Source organism: Betta splendens, chromosome 6 (assembly GCF_900634795.4).
Source record: "Betta splendens chromosome 6, fBetSpl5.4, whole genome shotgun sequence".
NCBI lineage: Eukaryota > Metazoa > Chordata > Actinopteri > Anabantiformes > Osphronemidae > Betta > Betta splendens.
The window spans coordinates 15,343,116-15,366,661 of record NC_040886.2 but is presented as its reverse complement, the minus strand read 5'-3'; the positions used below and the strand labels follow the sequence as shown (position 1 = coordinate 15,366,661).

The following is a 23,546-nucleotide window of genomic DNA, read 5'->3' as shown; positions in this document are numbered from 1 at the left end:
TTGAGCATCACTTAATACAAAATGTATGTACTGTAGGAGAGCTATGCTGACAGAGTAACTACCCTTTCCTTAACTTACAACAGGAAACTAAAGCATTGCAGGTTTTTGAGGCAGTAGATAACGGATGCTTGGATGTGTTTACAACTCAAGGTTCCACAATTTAAAGTATTTACCAATGAGGCTTTTTACTTGGCTTGAAGAAATCCTGTTGGGTTGTAAACTCACCACTACTACAAAGCTGCTTCCTGTCTGTCCAGCAGAGCCTTCAATGTGTCTGACATGGCTTTGAGTCACAGTCAATCCGTGTCACATTGACAGTGCATTTTTAGCTTTCACTGGCCAATGACATGACTGTCACAGCTGGACTGGTCTGAAACGAAACAAAGTTGCACTGGAATCCATAAATGAATGACTTTTCTTATGAATAACATGAACAATGAGGAGGGTTTGCTTTCCAGTGACTACTCAATACCCCTCTGAGATCCGCCAGTGCTTTGTCGTCTTAGCAGTACAGCTTAGTGTAGCGGTTTTAATTTCCTGCAAAGGCAACGAGACAGAGTCATAATTTAATCATGCACGGCGTCAGCAAAATGATTCTGGAAGCTTTTAATGCAGCTGACTCTGATTAAACATCATATAGACACAGCTCATATTTACACAGGCTTTAAAGAAACAAAGTGATAAGTAGTTTTAAAATTTCACTGAAGAAGCTTCAGACTGTTTAGAGTGTTCTGACATATTGATTATGTTAAGACATGTATTATTCAGTAAGGTTTTGTCAACCATAAGTAATTTAGATTAGTGTAAATGCTTAACATCTTTCAGATGCCAAGTCCATCATCAGAGGCAGGAGTCTGTCCACTGGATGAAGATACATATCACTGCTCAGCAAAGAAAACAGACACAATTTTAATTTTGTTTTTAAAAGTTAAGAGTCTCAAATCCTTCATATTCTTAATGCCTTAAGTGTTATGATATAACCTTGGACATGCAGTAACTGTGTGTATGTGTAACCAAAGAGGAGGAATAAATGCCATGTTATGGTATGAAAGCTGTACATACAAGTCAAAGTGGAGGAATTCAAACTATGTAAACCTAAAGTCACATGAATGATTGACCACCACCAGTTCGATGGCTGGTATATTAAAGAACACGATTAATATAATGTCCCACTTGCTGAAACTCAATCAAAAAGCGCTGCTGCGGTCTGAATGGATAAACACCAGGTGATCCACTGCCACACCTCCTGCTTTTATCACTGCAAAAACTAAAACCATCTACAAACTGTGGGTGGGACATTACCCGACTTGGGACTGGTGTTCCACGAGGACATTTTCATCCAGGGAAGCTCTTCTTTCCGGTCTTGACTGTAGTTTGATGCTGACTGGAACTAAGCTTCGGACTCCAGGTCTTCCTGCCCGTCTTCGTTTGTTGTGTTGTCCGTCTCTGGCTCCAGCAGCAGGAACTTGCCATCGTTCGTCAGGGGCATGTTCTTCATTAGCTGGGCCAGAGCCTCTGGGTCCTTGGAGAAAATTAAAACAACAATGCTAAGTAAGGATTAGCTTTATTGTTTGGATTGTGCTCATCTCACAGACATGTACATTTTAATTTAGAATACATTAACTGTCACTTTAATACTGTTAAGCTACTGACTATTTAACATCTCCCTGTGTTTCCAATTAACATGAATAAAATTAATTTGTTCAGATGGTCTGGCGTTATTTTGTCTGACATTTTCATAGCAGAAAAGAAGGAAATGTTATAAATTATAATGAGGTCTAGGAGCATTTAATGCATAATGTGTATTTGACCTTATGTAACTTGACAGACCCAAACAGGTTTAATATTCTGACTTTAACTGCTATTTTCAATGTTTCTCTTACCTTTTTGGCTTCTGCAATGTCCTTTGCCAAGTTTATTGTGTAACATATCTGTATATACACAAAACAGGGAAGCTTCAAAATTTGTGCATCGCTTAACATCGTTCTTGTTTTGAACAAACGTTTCTGTCCCAACCTTTTCGCCTTCGGTGTTGCTCTCAAATACGAAGGCGCTGAATGAGGGCTCTCCCTCCTCATCTGCGTCACTACCATCTCGGTTCTCCACCACAAAGCCCATCAGCCTGGCATTCTCTTGGTGGGCTACAAACTGGCACACCTCTCCTAGCTGGAACTGAGAAATTGCAATTGAGTTACAATTTTAATAAATATGATTAAAAATATCATTTAAACTGAGACATGTTCTTCAGGATGACTTCAGATCACATCACCTAGAGAAGCTATGTATTAGTGAGTTGGTGGCTCATACCCCAGAGGAAATAATCCTGGTTTGTCAGAATCAGACATTACAATATAATAGAGACAGAGGGAGGTTTATTATCACTAAACTGCAATCATTCACAAGTTACATAGAACATTACACCAGAAATGACCATAAGTGAACAGTGACTCAGTTTCCTGTGATACTTACAGTCATTCTTGTAACTTGAGTCTGAGGGTCAATCAACCTGTTAAAGCAAAACCAACTTTTAAAGGAAGGTAAAAACACTGCAGTACTACTTTAATAATAATTATAGAACACATTCTAAACGTTGCTTCACAAGAGGACGAACCACATTAATTAAAAGACTCAAATAAGACGCTGCTTTTCTGATAATGATGATTTTCTGATGATCAGGCAGGTCTTTCTACAGTAACTGCAAATGCTCAGTCACCTCTGCTTCTCAGGACCACATCAGCTTGCTTGTAACCTGAGACTAACAGGTCTAATATACAGCACAGGGAACACCTTAATGGGCTTTAACACTATTAAAAAGTAAATAATCTTTAAAAATCAATACTAAAACACTGTGAGCAAAGAGGCTAAAGCAGCTTAAACACAGCACTCTTCATTCTAGTTGAGTCTTTCAGCTGAATCTGGAGCCAAATAATGGATTTTGACAAGACATGAGAACATAAAGGCATTAAAAATGACCCTAGTCTTTAAAAGATGAGCTTAGATATCTAGGGATGTTTCAGACTGGTTTAAAAAATACTGTTTAACAAACCACTGGGGTTATTTTGGCTCTTTAACACATACTCTACGACCTTTACTGTAAGAAAGCACCACCATCTTAAAACCCCAAAGTCAGTTGTCATTGTCTGTCACAGAGGCTGCAATAATGTAAAATCAAAGAAATATCTCATACTCTACCTGAGGTCACTGCTGGTGACCATGAGGTGGGACTCTGTCGTCCTGAAGATGTTGTGGATGGCTCGAGCAGCCAGCACCTGCCTCATGGCCTCATAGATGACTTCTGGGTTATTGCCACAGCGAACCGCCATGGAGCCCAGGAAGCGCACAACAAATACCTGCTGCAGGAGGGAGTCTGTGGAAACACACAAACATAACCCCCACATATACCTCAGCAGCATAAACCCAGGGACTATAACCAATAGTTTAAACACAGGAGAGTGAACACCAAAAGACAGTGTGAGCTAAAGACAGGGGACGAGCTTACCGTCACTTTCAGCAGAACAGTCATCATCCGTTTCTCCGAATGGATTCGTCCGTCTGTCAGAGAGGAACCAAACATTCAGTATGGCAGCAAAACAACAATTACCCTCAGCATTGAGCCATTAAAAATCATTCAGTGTTCCTAGAAGTGGTAAAAAAAATGATTAAGCAGCCATAAAAAAGCATAATCACCCAACAGGCTCAACCCTGCCTGTCGCAAACATGTACCCGCACAAACTCCATGCCCTCACAGCCCCCTCACCTCCCCCCAGATCTGTTTTGGTCCAGAAACTCAGAGGCTGGCAGCATGATGTCAAACTGAATTGGCGTCCCAGGGGCGATGAGGTCTTCTGGTTCCAGAGCAGACCCCGTCTTCTGAGAAGCGCCGCTGGTAGCGTGAATTCCTCCTGGCTTTGCTCTGCAGGAATGAGGCAGATAAATGGTGAAGATCAAAAAAATAAACAACTGCTGTAGGTTTTCAGCCAGGTTATAACTTCATACACAATACTGTTCTGTTATATATATTTATATATGTATATGTGTATACATACATACTAGTGGTCCATGGTGCTGCAGAAGACCTTTGTTTTATAATCAGTCTTCAGTCAGTTATTACATTAATTTCACCATGACTGCTTGAGATCAATGAAATCCATAACTTGCAATTTATAGATTATACAAATGATGTACAACATCTTTTTGGTTTTGGGAACTGCTATGGGAGGACAAGTGCACCATGTCCTTTAAGTTGACTGATCACTATCCTCAGTAATCACAGGTTGACCTTTTGTTTTTCTTCCCCCTCTGAAAGAAAACTGATCTCATGTCACAATCACTTTCAGACGCACAAAACATGTGCATTGGCAGGTGTCGTGCTACCATCCCAAAAAAACCCAGCATTTCATAAATAATACTGCATTAAAAAGATAAACTCAAAAGCACTTCACATACAGACAGGAAACCTAATGCTGCAGCCTCAACTGTCATTTTCCAATCCAGTTTGAAGCTGATTCTAGATTTCAGGAGCAGCAGTATATGCAGCGTTGCCTCTAACCTGTCAGGGTTGGGTGAGCCTTCTTGTCTCTTCTCAAAACTGGTGATGGGGGTGACAGCTTGGATGGCAGACTGGTTCAGGCGGATGGCAACAGCCTTGAACAACAAGCAGGGACAATGCAGCGTTATTAGCAGCACACAAACGCCTATACATTATGTATTAATCTCTAACAAATAAAAAATATAATAATTTGACATTTTCTCTCCAGAATAAGTTGTTTTGTCTCCAGTGTTTAATTACATGAAACTAAACAGGACGAAGGTCTCTAAAACTAATACAAATAAAGACACGCTGGTGGACACTGTTAAAGTCTGTTTGTATCTGGAGAATGAACATTTTCATAGAGCCGAGCTTCCTGCAAACATGCAAAATTCTAGGAATGAATGGTGATCAAGGCAAAAGGGCAAAGTGTGTCACCATGTGACAACAGTGGAACAGCTGGAATGTTTTTTTACTCAGACAACATTTTTTCATGGTTAACTGAAGGTTTTACTTTATTTCAGTGTCCCTGAACTTGTTTCTTCTTATTGTATTTGTATTGTATTGTATTATTGTTATTGTAACGTCCTATTAAATAAGAGCCTCACCTCCGGGTTGTCAGTCAGGTAGATTTGTCTGGAGATGTTGTTCACGGTACAAATCCACTGGAAAAAAAAAACAGCACAACAGATTCCCTTAGTTCCTCCACCAGTCCTGAAATCATTTGGCTGAAATGAACTGTAACAGGCCAGTCAGATGTGACAAGCACAAAACTAAACATGAAAATTAAATATGCGCTGGATGACCAGACTTTCACACTTACTTCTTCATACTCCTTTTTGCTCTCCGCTTGCAGAATCATTGACCTGGAATGAGTAAACAATTGAAGGGAATCACATAAAATGCACCTGGCAGCATTACACGTAGCTCTGATTGGAACTCAAACGTACGTTTTGCCAGAGGGGGAGGTGATCTGAAAACAGTAGCGTCTGTCCTCACACTCCACGGCCATGACAGAGCTGTTGTCCAGGTCCAGCACCATGCCCCCGGCCACCGCCCCACGCGGCTGACACATGAGGTTCCCGCCCTGCGTGAAGAAGTAGAGTCGGTCCCAGGCCGTGGTCACCAGGCCCGTTTTACTGGAGCACACAGAAGAGGCAGAGTCAGTTAAAGGTCCAGAAATAATGATGTGGTTCAATAACTTACTCCTCAGATATTGGCAACAGCCTGCAGTTATAGACAAGATTAAACAGATGCTGATTAAATATTCAAGAAATACAACATCTGATCTTACTGAGAATCCAAGTTTGGATTTTTACTAATTCTGCCTAAATCAGATTTCTTAAAGCACTTCAGTTTTGTCACTCGTGCTAAAGAAAAGTTAAATTAGGTTATAAAAGCACCAGTGTGCTTACCTTCACATGGGACTGATGATCATTTGAAATATTGGATTTTTACTCTATCCAATATTTACGCTTAATCCTAAAGTGTATTCTTAAGCTCCTTGCAGCTAAATTCTCATTAGTACAATTCACTTACAAACATCTTTACTCATCATTAGGACTCATCGGTAAAATTGTTCTTTCCAGTAATGACTAATAAATAATGAATGTCTCCAGTGGAGTGAACAAAGATTCTTGGTGTAAATTGAAATCTCTTATTCAGTTAGTCTAGTAACTAATTCTATTCTAATGCCTATTGGCTTAGTTAGTCACACATACCTCATTTTTAGATTACTTACTTTAATTTGTTTATATTATATTTTTTTTATTGTCTATTATTTTAGGCACCGTTCACATTGTACTATGTACATTTCTATTAATCATAACAGTTTCACAGACTCACTGTTCACGGCTGCTTATATTGGTTTGGATTTTTTAAGCAGCATCATCGTTCATATGCAAATAAATAAATATAAATAAACGACACTGCAGTTTAATGCTGAGCCACTTCATTCAGATAACAAATGAGGAGTATGCCTCATTTTGAATTGCTTATCTGTGAGCCTCCTTTTAGTTTCTGCCTAAAAAAAAATATTCCCCAGTAAATTCGCTTTGATTAATAAAGGCGCGCATGGCTCATGCTGCTGTGAAGCCGTTAGAAAAAGCAAATGTTCTCTGGACTCAAGCTCCATTTGACAAGCGTCTGAAGCTGCTGGCACTGTGTGTCATTAAACAGAATGGCATCCTGTGAAACCTTTTCTCTGGTGTCACAGACATTTGTCAAAGACCTTCGATGTATATGAGGGAGAGACAGAGTTTGACAGCTCTGGCATTTCACTAAATCACATTGCAGGCTATGCTGCAGTTCTACCCCCTGAAGCCATCAGGGAAGTTTCCCCTCTCATTCATCCACTCTGCGATAAGCTGACAGCGCGCCCTGTCAACATGTTACCTGACCTACCTCGTGTGCCCTGACACACTCTTTGTTTACTGTATTCATGCATAATTTAAGCAGCCTTAGCAAGAAAAGCAAAAACCATTTGTCTGTTAGCGCTGATTATTTAAGTAATGACAGTGTTCTACAGCTGCATGCATGTCTGGCACCAGAATAAATTCTCTAATGCTTAAAATGCACATTTAAGCACATTCAAGTTCAGGAGCAGCTAAGGAACAAGCTTTGGAAAAACAGAGTAGAAAAGTTGCCTGCACAGTCCATGAGCATAACATTTCCCCAGATTTCAGACTAGGCCATTATGATCGTAAATAAACTTACTTTCTAATGTTGAGGTAACCAGCCTTCTGGATAAGTGTGCGATTGACTGACTCAGTGTCCTTGTCTAGCGTATAGACGGTGTCTTCAACAGACAGAAGCTCCCTCTGGCATGCACGCATGGCCTCTGCCTCCATGTCCAGCTGGGCCTGGATACTGATCAAAACAACAAGTTTGACACAAACCTGCCTTTCTCAGCTAATTCGGGATCCTCTTATTATTTCTTGAACACCAGTAAAACCAAGAAAAACTGCTGGCATTCAGGTTTAACACACCAAGAAACAACCACAGTGAGTTCAACTGTCTGTGGATCATCACATGCACATCAACATGAAAGCTAATGTTACTGAGGGGATTCTTACTTCTGTGTCATCTTCTCCACAGAGTTGAGGAAGCTGTCCATCTTCTTTGACACCAGCTCAATGCCTTTCTTGAAGAAGCTGATCTGAGTGACAAAAAGTAATAACTATTGGAATGACTTTTTTTTTTACCATTTTTATAAAAAAAAAAAAAACTATTAGCATTTTGTCAAATGTGAGAAAGTCAGTTTTCTTACAGAATCATCATTACTGGCATCAGTGTGTTAATGTTAATGTATGAATGAGAAGTAGTGTAAAGCGCTTTGGATAACAGAAGGGTGGTTATAGTATACACATACATATAGTATACTGATAGAATAACATGTTTGTCAACAGTTGAGTAGCACTCTCCATGTACCTGCGCCTGTGTGTATCCAAGCATGGGCTCCAGCATAGCTACTCTCTTGCGATACTGCAGTGCATTGAGGGCACAGTAATACTGCAGTGAGGCCTGGTGCTGCTTCCTTCTGGTGTAAGCCACTTCCTTTATCAAGTCTGCCTTCAGCTGTCCAAAGAAAGAGTTAAAGATGGAAAACGGGGAAACTAATACACAAAATGTGACTTTTTTTTACTACATAATGTAAACAAAAGTGTTATTTCTCAGCATTTTTTTACCATTCGTTTTACAGTATTGAAAATAACAAATGTTAAGGAAAACTATGGATGAGAAGGTGAAGCCCAACATTTTACTGATACTCATTGCATACGAGTTCAGTGTGTGTGTGTGGATGTGCAGTCATTTTATGCAAACACATGCTTTCACATTCAAATAAGAAATGCAATCAAAACAAGTCATGTCACATAGATCGAAGCAAACAGCAGAGAATTATCCCCAAGTGAGGCCTGGAAATTGAGGAATCTTTTGTTCTTACTCTATTTGAATTTCACACTCACTCTCTCACTGCATTACCAGAGCACTACTGCACTCATACAGCCCAAGATCAATAGGGAAACGCTCCACAAGTGAAAGCATTATCCACTCACGCTACCTTTTCATTCTCCTTCTTCTTTGGCAATCGGCTGTACTTGACCATAGCTGCTTCGTGCTCTGCCAGAAATGAAAGGCATGAGGATCAAATAGTAACTGTAAGTATTTTCTGAAATCGGTGAACGTACTCACCATCAGTAGCAATGCCAAATATTTCCTTCAGGGTGCTTATCTCTGCAAAATAGATTGACATCTTAATACTGCATTAATACCCAGAAATTATACTGTTACATTTGGAACGTGTCTGCACCAGCATTTCTACCTGTGAGGTCTTTTTCTCGGAACTGAATCAAGGGGAAGACCATGCTGTCAGCCATCTGGTTGGCGAGCTCAGAGTGGAGAGAGTTCAGCTGGACGGAACAAAACAGATTACGCACAAATATCAAGCGCTGTACAAGGACACAAACAGAGGATGTGAGCTTGCCAAACATCTTGAGGGGGGTTTCATTTATTATTATTTGTACAATGACATTTTCTGCCAGCTATTCCTGCAGCGAGCTGGAAATCAGTGAACGGGGTGGCGTAACTGAAGACACAGCTGCTCCTACGGTATATCATTATGGAACAGCACATTTGGAAAAGTGAACAAACATCCGCATATCGCACACAAGCAAATCCCATCAACACATTATACTCCTACATCCAACAAGCTGGCATCCAGATTCATTTGATTCATTTTGCAAGTGCTAAAGTTCACAGAATTAGGTTTAGCCACAGGCCTAATTCTCTATGTGAAATTAACCTGTGTCCTTTCTGCATACATGTTGAGGGTGTGTCCTCCATCTTGCTCAGTGCTGACTGGGCAGGCTTGTGGACTCCCATGGCTGAATTAGACAGGCCCATCTGCTCGTCTATACACTTAAGGCTGTAGAACTCCTTCACCCATCCTGTCACCCACTGATGCTTCTACCCATTGGCAGTAGGCATCATTTCTAAAACTGTATGCAATCAGTTCAGGACTTACACTTGTCACTGAAATGCTGAGGGAACACAGGCTCAGTATCCTATGTACTGAGTTTATTGTCTCTCTCTTAAACCACAATACGTTATGTGTACACTATATGTATGTGTCACAGGCCACAGACTGTAAAGAACTTACCTCTCCCACTGTTTTGGCGAATCTCTGCAGAGTGGTGATGACCTCTTCGTCGCCTTTTCCAAGGGCAAAATTCTAGAAAGAAAAAGTAAACAAGATCAATCCATGACACAGCATGAAGTGGCAGGACAACAGCTACTGTATGTTAGCAGCTAGGAAAGGAAATCTGGCACTTCACTATTATTAAGCTAGGCTAAGTTGTGGTTAAGAGAGGTTGCTTAGTTAATTCACTTCAGGTCATTACTAACTCACACTGCAATCCAGAAGGTGGTGTGTGTGCTGAAACAACCACGTGACCGCAAACATGATAACGTTTTGAAATGATGAGTAATAAGGTAAGATCGGTTTCAGGTCCCATTATCACATCTTTTCACTCCATGTGGAAACACATTAGAGCTTAGTTTAACAGATCGTGCTTAGTACAGTACTTACTTTTTTCTCGTAATCCAGGAGCTGTTGCGAGAGTTGCTCGGTGGCCAAGCCCATCTCACTCTGTTAAAAATAAAAACGGGATTATTAGCAATTTGTCCAAGTTCCGACATTTTCGTTCTCCGTATATAATAAAAGACTATTAGGAAATGCTGAATAAACAGGGTTCAAATGAAGAGTTCTCTGAAGAAGCACAAATAGATGGGTCATACTGTATACTGTAGATGTCATGTGTATAAGTGAACTATTACTGGTTCAGAAAATGTTTTTAGAAAATAACGTTAAGCACTTTGTGATGTCATTCCTTCAGCATTAGACACTTTTTCCAGCAAATGCAAAGAAGGGGGAGGGTTAAAGGTTTCTTTCTTTATTAATATGACCATTTAACCTATTTTGTTACACAAACTTTTTTCATTTTTCTTTTTTGTGTCCTGTCTGGCAGTTCAACAAGCAATATGTATTAGGCTGAATATTGTATAGTGATGGACTTAATGTAATGCTTTTACAAAAGGAGTATATAAGAAACATATATCCTCCTCTTGATAAATGGTTTGTTCCTTCCTAAATGCCAAAACATAAGGCATCTCAGCCATTTTTAAAAAACACATCTCAGTTTGTAAGTTTTCCTTCAACGGTTTGCATGTGATAAGGTGCAAATAGAAGTGTGTAATGTCCTTGTTTGCATTGGTCTATTGGAACTTCAGCACCACTTTCGGTTCAGTTAAAATCAAGACAATGGTCCATTACAAACAGCTCAGAGAACACAGTAGATGTGTGGGTGTTTGGGTTTTGTTTAGTACCTGAGCTCCAAACACCCGCTGCATTGATTGCAGCAGCTGGTTCGTATAGTCGGTGAGCATCCCAGCATCTTCCTCAAACACGCTGAGCAAGGAGCGAGTCTGTAAGTTAAATATTAGACGAACAGAGTTCAGGTGTGAGCATGTGAGACGTTTGTCTGGGTTCTGCCTCAAAAGTGTGAGAATTTATAACATACAACATGTTGGTAAACTAAATATCTCAGGGATTTGGAGTAAATTTAAACAAAGCAAGCTTCCAGCAAGACATCAAGCTGTGGTTTGGAAAGTTATATTGAGCATTTGTCACTATTTAATAAAGAAAGTAACTAAAAGGCTGGAAAATAATGAGCAAATTAATTTCAAGTGAAAGTACATTATTTGTAGGCCATTCCAATTCAGACAGAGCTGGGTATGATTGCTGATTTGATTGTTTCTGAGCTTCAGTCTGCTGCACACTGAGCCCACAGAACAAATCCAAACAAATGCAACTGGCAGGGTCCCATCACCAAGAAAAAAACACTGCTGGAAGTGCTAACACAGCTTTAAAGCAATGATTTTACTGCAGGCTGGCTATGCAAAACGATAAAGCCTGGCTGGGTTTTCACAACAGGTGCAGCAAGGGCACGGCAGATACGGCAAAGGGGAACACACCCATCGGATAAAGTCTGTTTACTCTCAAGTCAAGACTTTTCTCATTGGAATCATTAATAGAAATACAGAATATTATAATCCAATTATGCTGTTGACAAGCAAAGGCCTCCAAAAGGACAGAAACATTAGAAGAGAAGTAAGTTTCCAGGCTGCACTTAAAATACTGCAACACAGTCTAAATTAGATGTGCAAAAACAAAGTAGGTGTATTTTACTGAAAGGTCATTCATATTCGTTCTAAACAGCTTTTACGTCGTATTTTATAGCTGTAAGAATCAAACAGCCTATTGCATTAGGCAACACTGCCCTGTTGCAGGCGATGGAGTAATTCCAAGTAGTCCGATAATGGAACCCCCACCCACATCCTCTAATCCAGGCCCGGTTTGACTCCAGAACAGCTTCTGATCTCGAAAATATAAGTTAATACGACGCTAGAAAACACATCGGTTGTAGCTGAATGGCCCTGGTTGAGCTACACGGGCGAGACGTATCTCACATTTATGTGGTTCCGAATCCATTCTGAATATCACGTCGCACAAACAGAGGGGAACTCTATGACGAGCCGTGGCGCTGCTAATACAAACGACGCAAACAAAAAACGCCGCTCACAATGATGTGCAGCAGAACGTCGAGCGCAGTTTACGAGAGGGCAGCCGCTCCTGACAGGATTACGTTTCCCACAACAATGTGTCAATTGAGAGCTGTCATCGACCAGCGGCAACACTGGAAGAGGATAGTCGAGGCTAGTAAGCTAACTTCAGCGTCCACAGCGCTCCGATGCCAGCCCAGTGTGGAAACACAAAGCCTGCACGGCCATACCTGAGGACTGTCCTGCAACGCGTCCTCCAGGAGCAGTTTGTGGTGTACGGCCGGCATCTTGCTAGCGTTGGAGGAGAAGGGAATCGGAGCTGAATTATTTAGAGCGTGGACTCAGTTTCCCAGAGGCCTTTGGGGAGACAAGAACACGTAGCAGTTGGAGGCGGGCCCAGACTGACGTCATCCGGCCGTTGAAATCAACAAACGGCTAAAATATACTGTTTAACTCTAACGCTGTTGTTTGCATTGTTGAATATTTGATTAGTTTACTGTCCACGAATTAGTTTTATGGTACATATGTGGTGACTTGTGCACATAATTAAAACAGAAGCTGAGTCAAACTAATTTATGGTTTTAGAGCATTTGAGTGTCAACAGTGACATCATGTGGTTGCGGGAGGATTAGCAGTGACATTTTTATAAACATACATAATAAAGTTTATTGCTATTTATCCAAGTATTATGTAATTTGGCGTTTAGTGTACTATCCACAAACAGTAAAGTTACTTGATTGTTATATTTGTATACACCCAAACTGTAATGTAAGTTATTGCACATCAGTGAACATCATTACATTGCAAATAAATACATAAACAGTTACACTTAGCTGTAGAAATCATCATCATCAAATGGGAACACTGAAGTAAAAACGAGTTGCTATTGATGATATGTGTCTGAAAATTGAGCTCTTGAAACTGTAAAATGGCACGAAAATTATCTGAAAATGAGACACTCACACTTGCCATTAAAACAGATGAGTCCATTATAGAGAAAATTATGGTGAACAGATAAAAGGCCTTATTGACCCTATAATGCCTTTTCCTTAATGAAATCTGGTTTCCACACATTTCTTTCCAGACCAACAATTGGCCCTGACTAATGCATAACAGCTGTAATGATTGTCTTTTCGCAAAATAATCAATATGTCAATAATTACTTCTGCTCAAATTCAATACAAAATTAATTCATTTGATAAAGGTTTAAATTCTGGATAAGACAATAATGTTAAATTGCAAAATATAACAAAACATGTGATAATTATTTTTGAAAAATAATGAATTTACAGAATACAACAACATCAAAGTACTCTACATTTACTTGCCAAAGAATTCTAGAAGTGATCACCATCATCATCATCATGCTCCTGATGTCTTGTTTTGTCTAGGTCATAATTGCAAGATTACAGGCAGAGCATGAGATGTACTGAGTATATTTGGAACAACCGTCTGTCTAATTACTTCACACTTCCTGCTGAGGCTACAGACATCCGGAAAAATAAAACCCTTCTCTTCACTGATCTCATCCTAGATGATAAAGGCAGTCGTTTGTGCTCTTGTGCTTTCCAATTATCCGGTGTTCTGACTGATCATGTTCTCCTGTGTCATGTCTCTTATTTTTACATTTAATTTCCACCTACCACTTAAGTGTGTGCCAAGAGTACAATTTAGTGGTGGGCCAACAACAAAACATCTGTGAGAAAAAACAAAAATAACATGTACAGATGTAACAATTATTCATTGTAATCCATAGTAAAAAAATAAATAAACGTCATGTATAATGATTAAATTAATACTACTGCTAAGCACTTGGTTTCCATTAAACATTTGCCTGTACCATGGGTACTCAAAAACAACCCATGGTTCATGCTCAGGTTTCCATTGGGTCAGCGATCAGAACAAGTTGTATAATTATGGCAAAAACATCCTGGGTACATCGAAAAAATATGTCCGAATTTCATCCATCTTTACAGTTACCTCCCATTTAGAACCAACAAAAACCTTTTCAGTGCACTCTTTTGCCATTAGTGCCACTCTTGTTAAAGTACATTGCTAGTTTCAAACATTGCACTTTTTACTTCCTTTGACAAAAAGCCTATAAATTTAGTGAGCTGCCTAAAAAACAGATGATGTGCTCAGCCGTGTGCCACTTGAAGGCAGTCCGACTTAGGTTGGTTGGAAAAATATTGTATAGGTTGACTTTTATTCCTTGTCTTTTATAACTGAAAATTAACTGAAACTCAAGTTTGCTGCAAAAATCTCAAAATATCTTAAAGACAAAATGCAACCTATATGAAATTGTTGCCTTTTTTTATCCCAGACAATTTATGTCCCAGCAATAACTGACTTAGTCATCTTGTTGTGTTGTGTGGCAATAAAGACAAGCCGTGACTAGTAAATTTCCCTTGAAGATCCCAGGAAGCCTGAGCACATTTGTTCTCCCCCAAAGGATTTGTGTCATTTAATTGGGTGACTGGTGGCTCTGACACAGACAAAGCATTTCAGTAGTGACTTTGATAATTAATTGTGTTTGCTTGCTCAGCTAAGACAGGCCTATAAAGAGAGATGCTCAAGTTGAAGTTGGTCAGTGGAACCAGCCTGGATTAAACATAGCAGTGATTCAGCTGATCAATCACAAACGCCCTCAGGAGTCGTACCTTCTGCAGAGAAAGTGCTGGCAACCGGAAGCGATTAAATGACTCTTTCTGACAAGTTACAGTAGTTATTGCTAATCTTCCATACATACTTTAGGTTCAGAAATATAATTCTAGTTATTGCAGGTTGCATCAGGTGATATTATAAGACTAAGAGCATTGCTATGGCAGCAGCTGGGTGTTTAGTTTGACTTTACTTCATGTACTGGCTACAGGCCCCTTGTAAAATATCATGTTGATTTTATCATGTCTATTTTTTATATAGCTTAAGTAAATATTTTTATATAGTAAATATAGTAAATAGCTTAATGTGTTGACCTTAGGACAGAGACGTGAAGCTACATGTAGCTATTTTCACACTAGCCACCTGTTGCTTAGGCCTCAGTGGCTATTTAAGTGTACTTGAGTATAAAAGTATTAAGAGAATAGATAATATAAGTCTCTAATCTGTTGGGTGACAGTCAACAATAACATACGTACTGTAGCTGCACGAGGCCTTGGCTGGAGGCAGAGGCCGCACAGGGAAGTTAGCATCACAAGCTAACACCGGCAGCTGCGTAAACGAGCCCCGCTGGTGGCCGCTGCTTTGTAACGCACTCAACTCGTACGACTGCACTAGTGTGGGACACAAACGTGTGACTGCAAGCTGACCGAGTAGACGGGTTCTGCTGCGGCCTGAGGTGGCCCAAAGACTGACCTCGTGGTTGCGGGCGAAGGCCTTTCCAGCTTCCCACGCCCACTGCCTGTGCAGCTCATGCAAGTGAGTGGTAAAACGAACGTGACTAGAGCGCGTCTGTGTTTTAAGACAGTTTGAGTCACAGAATGTTCCTCACGCACAAGGTGACGCTCCGACGCTCCTTAAAAGCATTCCATTTATGTTTTACCTTTATATAAAACCAAAGCTTCCCATTGGCTGTGCCTCACCCCGCCCCCCCGCCTCTTCCCCCCCTGGTTTCCCGGGCAACCGTGTCAGGGTGGAGGAAAGAGCAAATCATCTGAAAGAACAGCATCTCTCTGCCTCCCCCCCTCGCGTTCTGTCTCCCCTCTCACGGTGGGTATAAAAGCGTCCCCCTCCACGCTTTCACTTGACTGTCAGCTCTCTGAGGCGCGACTGAGGCGAGGGGAGGGAGACACGACTGAAGGAGATCCCTGTGAGACGTTTCTTTGACCTTAAACCTTTGCTCTCTCTCCCCTATCTCCTCACCCCTCCCACCCAAAGTGTTTTGGGTCTCCCTCGTATCCTCCATCTCCTCCTTCTTCTTCTTAAGCGTCTCAAATCTGCCTGGACAGTGGCTTCATTCATGCGAAATGGGCTGTGGCAATTCCTCAGCCACCAGCACCTCGGGAGGGGGTGAGTGTCTTAACAGAATATATGCATTTGCGTGTCTGTTTGTGCGTGCGCTTGTTAAACGTGCGAGATCGTCGTCGCTGCGTCTGCGATGGGGAGAGGGTGTTGTGAATGTAAATGAAGTGTGTCAGGGTTACCCTCAGTGTGTCTGTGCTGGTGTGTGTTTGTCCGTGGGGGCTCTCGCCACATCGGTGCCATTCATGAAATCGCACACGGCATCATGTGTCTTTGTGTTTCAAAAGGTTTTTTGCGCCGCCTGGTTTCTGTGATGGTACCATGTGCACGCGCACGGTGCTGTCCCGCGGCCACGGGCGCTGGGTCCATGCCGGTCCCCCCCATGTTGTGGTGTGAGACAGCAGAGCAGCCTCGTGGTGTGGTTGTGTGACCATCACTGATGCTGACGGCACGCGCTGCCGTCGTATGTATCATTGTGAAAAAAAGGCTTTCCTCTTCGTGTGTTTTAATGCCTGCGCTGGTTTCCTCGGTTTGAAGACAAGCAGTATCAGTGACCACTTGACTGATGCTGGTTGCGCCTGGACCTGCACGGCTTTCAAACAGCCCTGTTTCATTCACAGGCTGCATGACACATTTAAAGGGAGGACATCCTCCTTCTCAGCACCTGTAGCTTGTTCCCAGAACAAGACGTTTCTACAAAACGAAGCAAACGCCACAGTCAAACACAGGTAATAATCCCACTGAAGTGTCTGCAGGATTACCTCCCCGTGCTCTTTTATGAATGTGTGTGTTCCTGAACGGCGCTCGGCAGCCTCAGCGCTGTCCTTTAATGTGATTCACTCGCTCATTTAGGCGTCTGGTGGTGCTGGAGGTGAGTCCCGTGAAGGACACCAGTTGTGTTTATTCCTGTGTGAAAGGCCGCGCACATTTCTGTCCTGCTTCTTAGAGGTCAGTACATGTTGAGCACAATGTCAAGGACGTGTGACAGCCTGTGTGGCCCAGTGGCTGCGCTCATTTAACCACGCTGGCGATCAGAGCAGAGTCAGGGATCCGGGAACTGTTTCCTCCACCAGGGTTTTCTACACGTTTGACTGTGTCGCCACGTATTTTGTCATTTATAAGCGAACCGGACATGTACAGTAGTATTATCCAGTGCATTTGTCTTTACAGCTGCCGAGTGAGTTATGAACAACTCCCAATAAACGTCATTCTGGAAATTTTAAAGTAGATTCATATAAGAATGTCAAACATTGGACCTACAAACTCCGATGACCTCCTCAGTGAACCCTATATATCACATTGCGCATCTCTAGGCCTGGATATGAATGAGCTTTTGTCAGGCAGCTGAATAGTCTCCTGTGTCATGCCAGCGGACCCAAACCGCAGCCGTGGAGACTATGACAGCGGCGTAGTTCAGTGGTTCATTGTAACATGCATTTTCTAATCTCCTCCTATTGCTTCCTACAGTATAGCTCTCGTTTCAAGGTACATTTCCACTGTAGCACGATGTGCACCCTCCACAATGGCCACCGAGGAGCGGAGTAGTGAACCCCCCCCCCCCCCCCCCGTCGCGAATGTGATGTTCAAGGAAGCGCTTAGAATCTCCTCCGTCCCAATGTATTATGATGTCATTTCAATTCAAATCAAGTCCAGAGGACCGCCTGTGGTGCAGCAGAGGATGAGCGGCCGTGAAGGCGTCAAATAGGATTGGGATGAGCGTAGCGGGTGTCGTTTAGAATAGAGGCACTTCATGTTCGTTCACAACGTGTCCTCCGTCACCGCTGCAGACTGTTGTACAGTATGAACAGCGTGTCGCCCCAGGCTGTTGTTGCTGTGATGAGGCTGATGGATGGAACTACCTGTTCGCCATGATTGACAGGTGACAGTGCAGATTTAATCCAGTGTCTTATTGGCTGCTCGTGGAAAGTCTGTAGATGTTATCTGAAATAAATTAAAAAAAGACTCATATGCTGTTTTTTTTGTTTAACTTGTTGCTTGCTTGTTTTACAATGATTTGATAGATTCGAGAGCAGGTGTGTTTAAAGCAGGTTTTCTCCACGTCTGCACAGGTTTCCTCTGGCTTCTCAGTGCAATTGTGTTAACTGGTGACTCAGTCGCCTGTAGGGTGAATGGTGGCGTCCATGCTGTATGTACAGTATGTGTATCAACCGCCAACCTGTTCAGTCACTGCCTCTCATTCTCTGTGAGCATGAATTAAATCTTATCTTCTGGTTTGTTTTCAGGGCCAGCAGAAATCTCCAAAGATGTGTAAGTGCACACCTGATTATATGTTTCACATCACAGCAGACCTTGATGAAATACAGTACCTCCATACATCACATGCTGTAGTATTCATAAAGTGTTAGTCTGTTCTGACAGTATTTACCGTCACACTCCCTCTGGTGAAACACATTTATGAACTATGCAATTAAAACCATTAGGTGGCTTTTAGTCTCAAAACAAATCTGAAAACAAAAATGTAAAACACATGGGAGTAGACGCTGAAACCAATTTTAACAACTAATTTTTACACATTTGATGCCAAATAAAAAACATCAATTTAATGTTGACGGCAGGGTGTAATTCAAATATACTATACGTGAATAAAAGGTCAGACCTTAGTTAACACACTTTTTTATTATTTCCATCTGCAAACAATGTGTTTTGAAAAATGAGTCTTCATTTTATTGTCATTTCCAGCGTGTGTGTGTTGTTGTGTACACAACCCCTGGGAGCTGACAGCAGCTCTCAGCTCTACTGACTCAGTGAGGCCAATCAGTTCTTTCTTGGAATCAACAGCGCAGATGTTTAGGAATACTCATTTCTATTTATACCATTATTTTGCACTCACTGCTGCCGTAATGTCTGTGGCCTCATGTCAGACATTTGTGAGGCTGGCTGGTCACTCTGCACCCAGGGTCATGACCTGGAGCATCCTGATCATCGCTTGTTCCGATCTCCCAACAGGGAATAAACAGTCCCAGTGCTGATCAGCTAAGTCAGAGCTCTTCCACAGTCCAGTGGTTCCACAGACTCATTAGCTTGTTTGTTTGTGATGTTCTTATTGCTGCCGCTTTAAAGAGCTGACCTGACCTGTGCCCATTCTCTCAACCAGCACAGAAGATCCTTCAGCAGAAGATGAGAAAAGAAGGTATTTAGCTATTTATTTATTTATTTACTATAATGCTACTTGTTGCTTCTAAAGTTGAATTTATTTAGCTTTTAACACATAGGCCAAAAGGTCCAAAAAAATCATCATTGCAATTATAGTGTGCACTGTTTTCTCAGGTACAAATATCTGCTGCTTGAGAGTTTGTCTTTGTCCTTTCAGGAATTATGGTGGTGTGTATGTGGGTCTACCAGCCGACCTCTCCGCTGTGGCTGCTAGTCAAGCCAAGTCCACACATAAAGGTAAGAATCGACACCTGGGGTTCTGGTTCGGCTCCGGGTTTTACTTCAAGTGCAAGAAATCCTTTTTTTAATTTACCTGCTTTTTGTTCTGTTTTTCTTTTCTATCCTCTGGCACAAACATTGACTCCTTTTTGTTTCACTGCGTTAATACTGCTGATTTCATCTCCTCCCCCATCTGCAGACTAGCTGCTATCGAAGGACACACAACGCAGGTATTTACAAATATAATTTATCCTCTCAAACGGAGGAAAAGCTGGCGCACGTGAGAGTGAAGGACGCCATTCTTTATCTCTGCAAGATCCTCCACACTCACTAACGAGCCTAACGAGCAGAGAGCCTGTAAGTGCTCCAATCACCAGTCACGGGGCGACGTCTCAGGCTCTCGCTGAGCGAGGATGTGGACGCTGCCTCGTGCACCGTGTGCCTCAGTGATGCAGGGACTGGAAGTGGAGGCCGACGCGCGCACTCCATCGTCGCCCTTCACTCCGCAGGAGGAGCGACGTCGCAGAGGACGAGCACTCGCCCGGGGACTCGCAGCTGTGGGCGGCCGCTGGCGTCGTGACAGCCGTCCTGGAATGCTGACTTTCTTTCTCAGGAGGAGACACACGGCCGACTCACTCATTATTCACCAGGAGTTACTGTAAACAACATTCCCAGTGGTCCTCTGCAATAAATCCCACTGCTCAGTTCGCACAGATGCAGAGTTAAAGAGGCAAAAAGCAGCAAATACGTCCAATAGCGTGGATTTCATTCAGGGACCAAGACACACTACACCAAGTTATAGCTGTAAATGCTATGCTAACGCTAATAGCAGCCGTGAACAGAGCAAGTAGTGTTTGAATCCATGTTCTGGGTGCATCAGCCAGGTTGGACCTGTGGATGTCGTTTGTGACCCAGACTCATTATGTAACATCAGGATGTGAGTCATGATACTAAGAGGATTTCTGTCTGCGTCTCCCTGACTTTTCTTTCTCACTCTTATGCTGCGTGTTGTTTTCTTTCCCCATAAGAGCTCTAATTTTGGGTTTCTGGACAATTCTCGCAGCACTTAATATCTCACTCAAGGATTACACAAGCAGAATGGTCTACATAAATGTGACCTACTGTATTGTGTAACAGCAAAAACCTTTTTCTATCTTTAGAGACAAAAAAACAGTGAGCAAAGCAACAATAATTAGTTGCAAAGATTTTATTACTTTCTATTTTAAACATGTATCAGACTTATTCAAAAAGTAATTCTGCTGTTTGATATTTGAAATGGGGAGGCTAGTATTTGTTCCCGTCAACAAATCAAATGAAAAGCCTAAAATCAATAGTGTTCTTTTTTATTCACCGACCTTGTAAACCTGTCTGTGGCGCTCAGTTCTAGAAACGTGACATGATTAAAAGTAAGGGTGTGTTTGTTTGTTAGGCAGATACATTTACTTGATTTGTTGTCAATAAGAGAAATATATATAATAAGTGGCTTCAGATGTCTGGGGTCATTTGTCACCCCGGCCCCTGACGCCTCCCTCCTCCACCGTGGAAACAGGCCAACTTCAAACAAGTGATGCTCTTTTGGCGCCACACAAAAGCCTTCACTCGCCCGTGTGCGTGCTGCTTAAACTGACCAGCTGCATGTCACTGGATGTGTGCCGTCTCCCGAGGGCTCGGTTCAGAATGTGCTATCGGTCACGCGGGTCCCGGGAGACTCCGTGGAGCGTCTCCTGGACCCGGAAGCCATTTGTTTGCAGTGTTTTCCTCCAGTGGAGAATATACAGCAGTAGTGTGGTTTTGTTAGAGCTGCAGCGTGTCCCCGTTTCCTTCCTCCCGCTGCTTTAGTTCCCCTTCATGAATGCCTGCTAGAGAGCTCCGGCTTTTACACCGCGTCGTTCCACCTGTCTCTGCCACTTTCGTCAGCACGGCTCTGCCCTTTAAGGCAGTGGCTCCTGTATATGTTGAATGTCACTGCCGTTGCCCCGTTCAATTAGGCTAACGGGGACGAGAGGGCAGAATGTGGGCCCGTAACACAGTGTGATGTGGAGTCTTCAGCGTTAAAAGCACATCACGTTTGAGAAGGAAGATAGCATATTAATAAATCTGTTTGACATCAGGGAGAAAAGCCACTTATTTGATTTATTTATGAAAAGACTGATGCCACTCTGTGATTGATTAATTTATGAACAACATAGCATTAAGGAAAATCACCTGGCAACCTTTAGAAATCACGGTTGCAGTTGCCTGGCAATGTCACAGTGACTCCACTGTGCCGCGTCTCCCACATCCCTGCAAATCCTCCACTTGCTGCTTCACACTCATACATATTTAGCAGAGCAGATATAGTATGTTAATTAGCGAGTTGGAGAGATGGAGGCACCTTTTACTTAAGGCCACATTCCTTCATTTTCCTTTCCACATTTTGGATTATCATGAGCTCACTGTCTGCTGCCTCCACGTTTATATGAACCGCACAGATATGAGAGAGGATTTCAGTCACTCTTCTATTTAACAAGTGACTGTGAACATCCAAACAGCTGTGCATTGTTTTATTTTTTTTTACACAGATCTGTGATTAAAGAAGTAATAATGAGGTGATTGTTTAGTGAAAAAAGGGTTTTACAGACTCTCAGTGTGTCACATGTTCTGTTAGTCTTTCATTTTCACATTCATGACATTGGGATTCATCAGTGATGCTGACATGGGGGGGTTGTGGGGGGTGACTTTGGACTACTTGTACATGATCACCTGATTTTAAGATTTACAATTAAATACTTTTATATTATCCTCACACGTCTGTAGTTATTGACGTTATTTGTGGAACTCGGCTCAGCAAATGTGCTGCAGGACCTTTTTAAGGCGCCATCATTTTAGCAGGATGCATCAGTCAGACCTTCATGGTACAGTAGAGGGGCTGGTTGGTAACAGGCATGAGATTTGCAGGATGAATCCGATCAAATACAGAGAAGCCCTTGAGGAAACGCAGACTCCAGGGTGCGCGAGATGAGTGTTCACCTTTCCGAAAGATAATGACCGGAAGGAGTCAATTCAGCCATGGCTGAATTCAGCTGAGGATAACTGCGACTACACAGCCAATCTGAAGGAGCTTGAGAGGATCTGTCAGGGCGAGTAGGATAAATCCAGATGGGAGGCGATGTAATAGCTGCCAAAGGGCAAATACACAGTCCAGTTGAATGAAGAAGGAGCTTTCAGTCCACCTGCAACATAATCAATCACTGCTCCATCGCAGTAATTGACTGAGCTGGGAGAGTTCGCAGCAAAGGGACGGAGGAGCACGTTGACTTAATTGCGTCCTGTCTGGCAAAGATGCAGCTTGAGCATCTCCAGTGGTCCAACATCTAATGATGTGGCTGGCAGGTTACTGTAACTAGGACCCCAGAGCTGCGCATGTCATATGCTGGATGGTATAGAGCTTCACTAATAAGTCACTAAGGAAAAGGGTCTTAGAATGTCACACGCAGCATATGTGGTCCCATAAATTATTCTCTATGACGTCCGAGCAAAAACAAAGTCTGGCACGAGCTCAGTTAAAATGCATTTTTACATTTTCCACCAATGCAGCTCAGGGTGGTTAAACTAGTGTCTGTGCTGCAGGTGCACACGGGTCTTAACTAGAGCCACTGTCTACTGTGCGAAACCACTTGACTTTGTGCATGAAAACAGACGGGGCTCCGGCAGCAGTGTTTCCTGACGCAGGCACAAATAGAAGTCTGTGCGTGTGAACTGCTGAGGGCTACGTGATCGAGAGCAAGTCCCTAATAAGATCATTTGAGCAGCTGGCCCAACAGCATCACAGCTGCTCCGTCTCCAGCTGAAGGTTTCCGTCAGCGCTGCTGTTGCCTCTGATCTGTTCCTCTCTGTCGCCTCTGCTTCGTCTCAAGTCTACTTCATTTATTTATGATGAAAACCAGAGGAGAAGCAGATTTTAATTTTACACTGTTACGTTTGGCATGGTAACTTAATTGACAGGGTTCGAATGGTAATTTAATTGACAGTGTTGATGAGGAAATGTTCAAATACCTAGAATATT

At 42.3% G+C, this 23,546-nt stretch overlaps 2 protein-coding genes across 7 annotated transcripts; one reads left to right on the top strand and one right to left on the bottom strand.

Moving 5' to 3' along the window:
- Positions 1 to 591: 591 nt before the first annotated feature.
- appl2 (adaptor protein, phosphotyrosine interaction, PH domain and leucine zipper containing 2) lies at positions 592 to 15,668 on the bottom strand. 3 transcript variants are annotated; one of them, XM_041071110.2, is made up of 22 exons: positions 15,503 to 15,668; positions 12,379 to 12,505; positions 10,913 to 11,011; positions 10,116 to 10,175; positions 9,687 to 9,758; positions 8,850 to 8,937; positions 8,720 to 8,761; positions 8,589 to 8,647; positions 7,958 to 8,104; positions 7,603 to 7,685; positions 7,244 to 7,396; positions 5,479 to 5,667; positions 5,352 to 5,394; positions 5,137 to 5,193; positions 4,550 to 4,644; positions 3,758 to 3,913; positions 3,500 to 3,552; positions 3,193 to 3,367; positions 2,470 to 2,506; positions 2,017 to 2,172; positions 1,884 to 1,931; positions 592 to 1,522 (listed from the first exon to the last, which is right to left on the bottom strand). In XM_041071110.2, exons 2-22 carry the CDS (start codon positions 12,433 to 12,435, stop codon positions 1,391 to 1,393), a joined length of 2,001 nt encoding a protein of 666 aa, XP_040927044.1. In that variant the 5' UTR covers positions 12,436 to 12,505; positions 15,503 to 15,668; the 3' UTR covers positions 592 to 1,390. The 3 variants fall into 3 exon arrangements, with proteins under 3 accessions (XP_040927044.1, XP_029008842.1, XP_029008843.1); XM_029153009.3 differs by lacking the exon at positions 12,379 to 12,505; XM_029153010.3 differs by lacking the exons at positions 12,379 to 12,505; positions 15,503 to 15,668 and adding an exon at positions 12,169 to 12,315.
- Positions 15,669 to 15,843: 175 nt separating this feature from the next.
- Positions 15,844 to 20,874, top strand: LOC114856993 (overexpressed in colon carcinoma 1 protein homolog). Of its 4 annotated transcripts, none has more exons than XM_029153011.3 (6): positions 15,845 to 16,156; positions 18,352 to 18,376; positions 19,229 to 19,259; positions 19,440 to 19,519; positions 19,701 to 19,731; positions 19,818 to 20,874. In XM_029153011.3, the coding sequence occupies exons 1-6, from the start codon at positions 16,107 to 16,109 to the stop codon at positions 19,949 to 19,951; spliced, it is 351 nt and encodes a 116-aa protein (XP_029008844.1). In that variant the 5' UTR covers positions 15,845 to 16,106; the 3' UTR covers positions 19,952 to 20,874. The 4 variants fall into 4 exon arrangements, with proteins under 4 accessions (XP_055365535.1, XP_029008844.1, XP_029008846.3 ...); XM_029153013.3 differs by having other exon boundaries at positions 15,854 to 16,156; positions 19,224 to 19,259; XM_055509560.1 differs by having other exon boundaries at positions 15,844 to 16,156; positions 19,701 to 20,874.
- Positions 20,875 to 23,546: the final 2,672 nt, after the last annotated feature.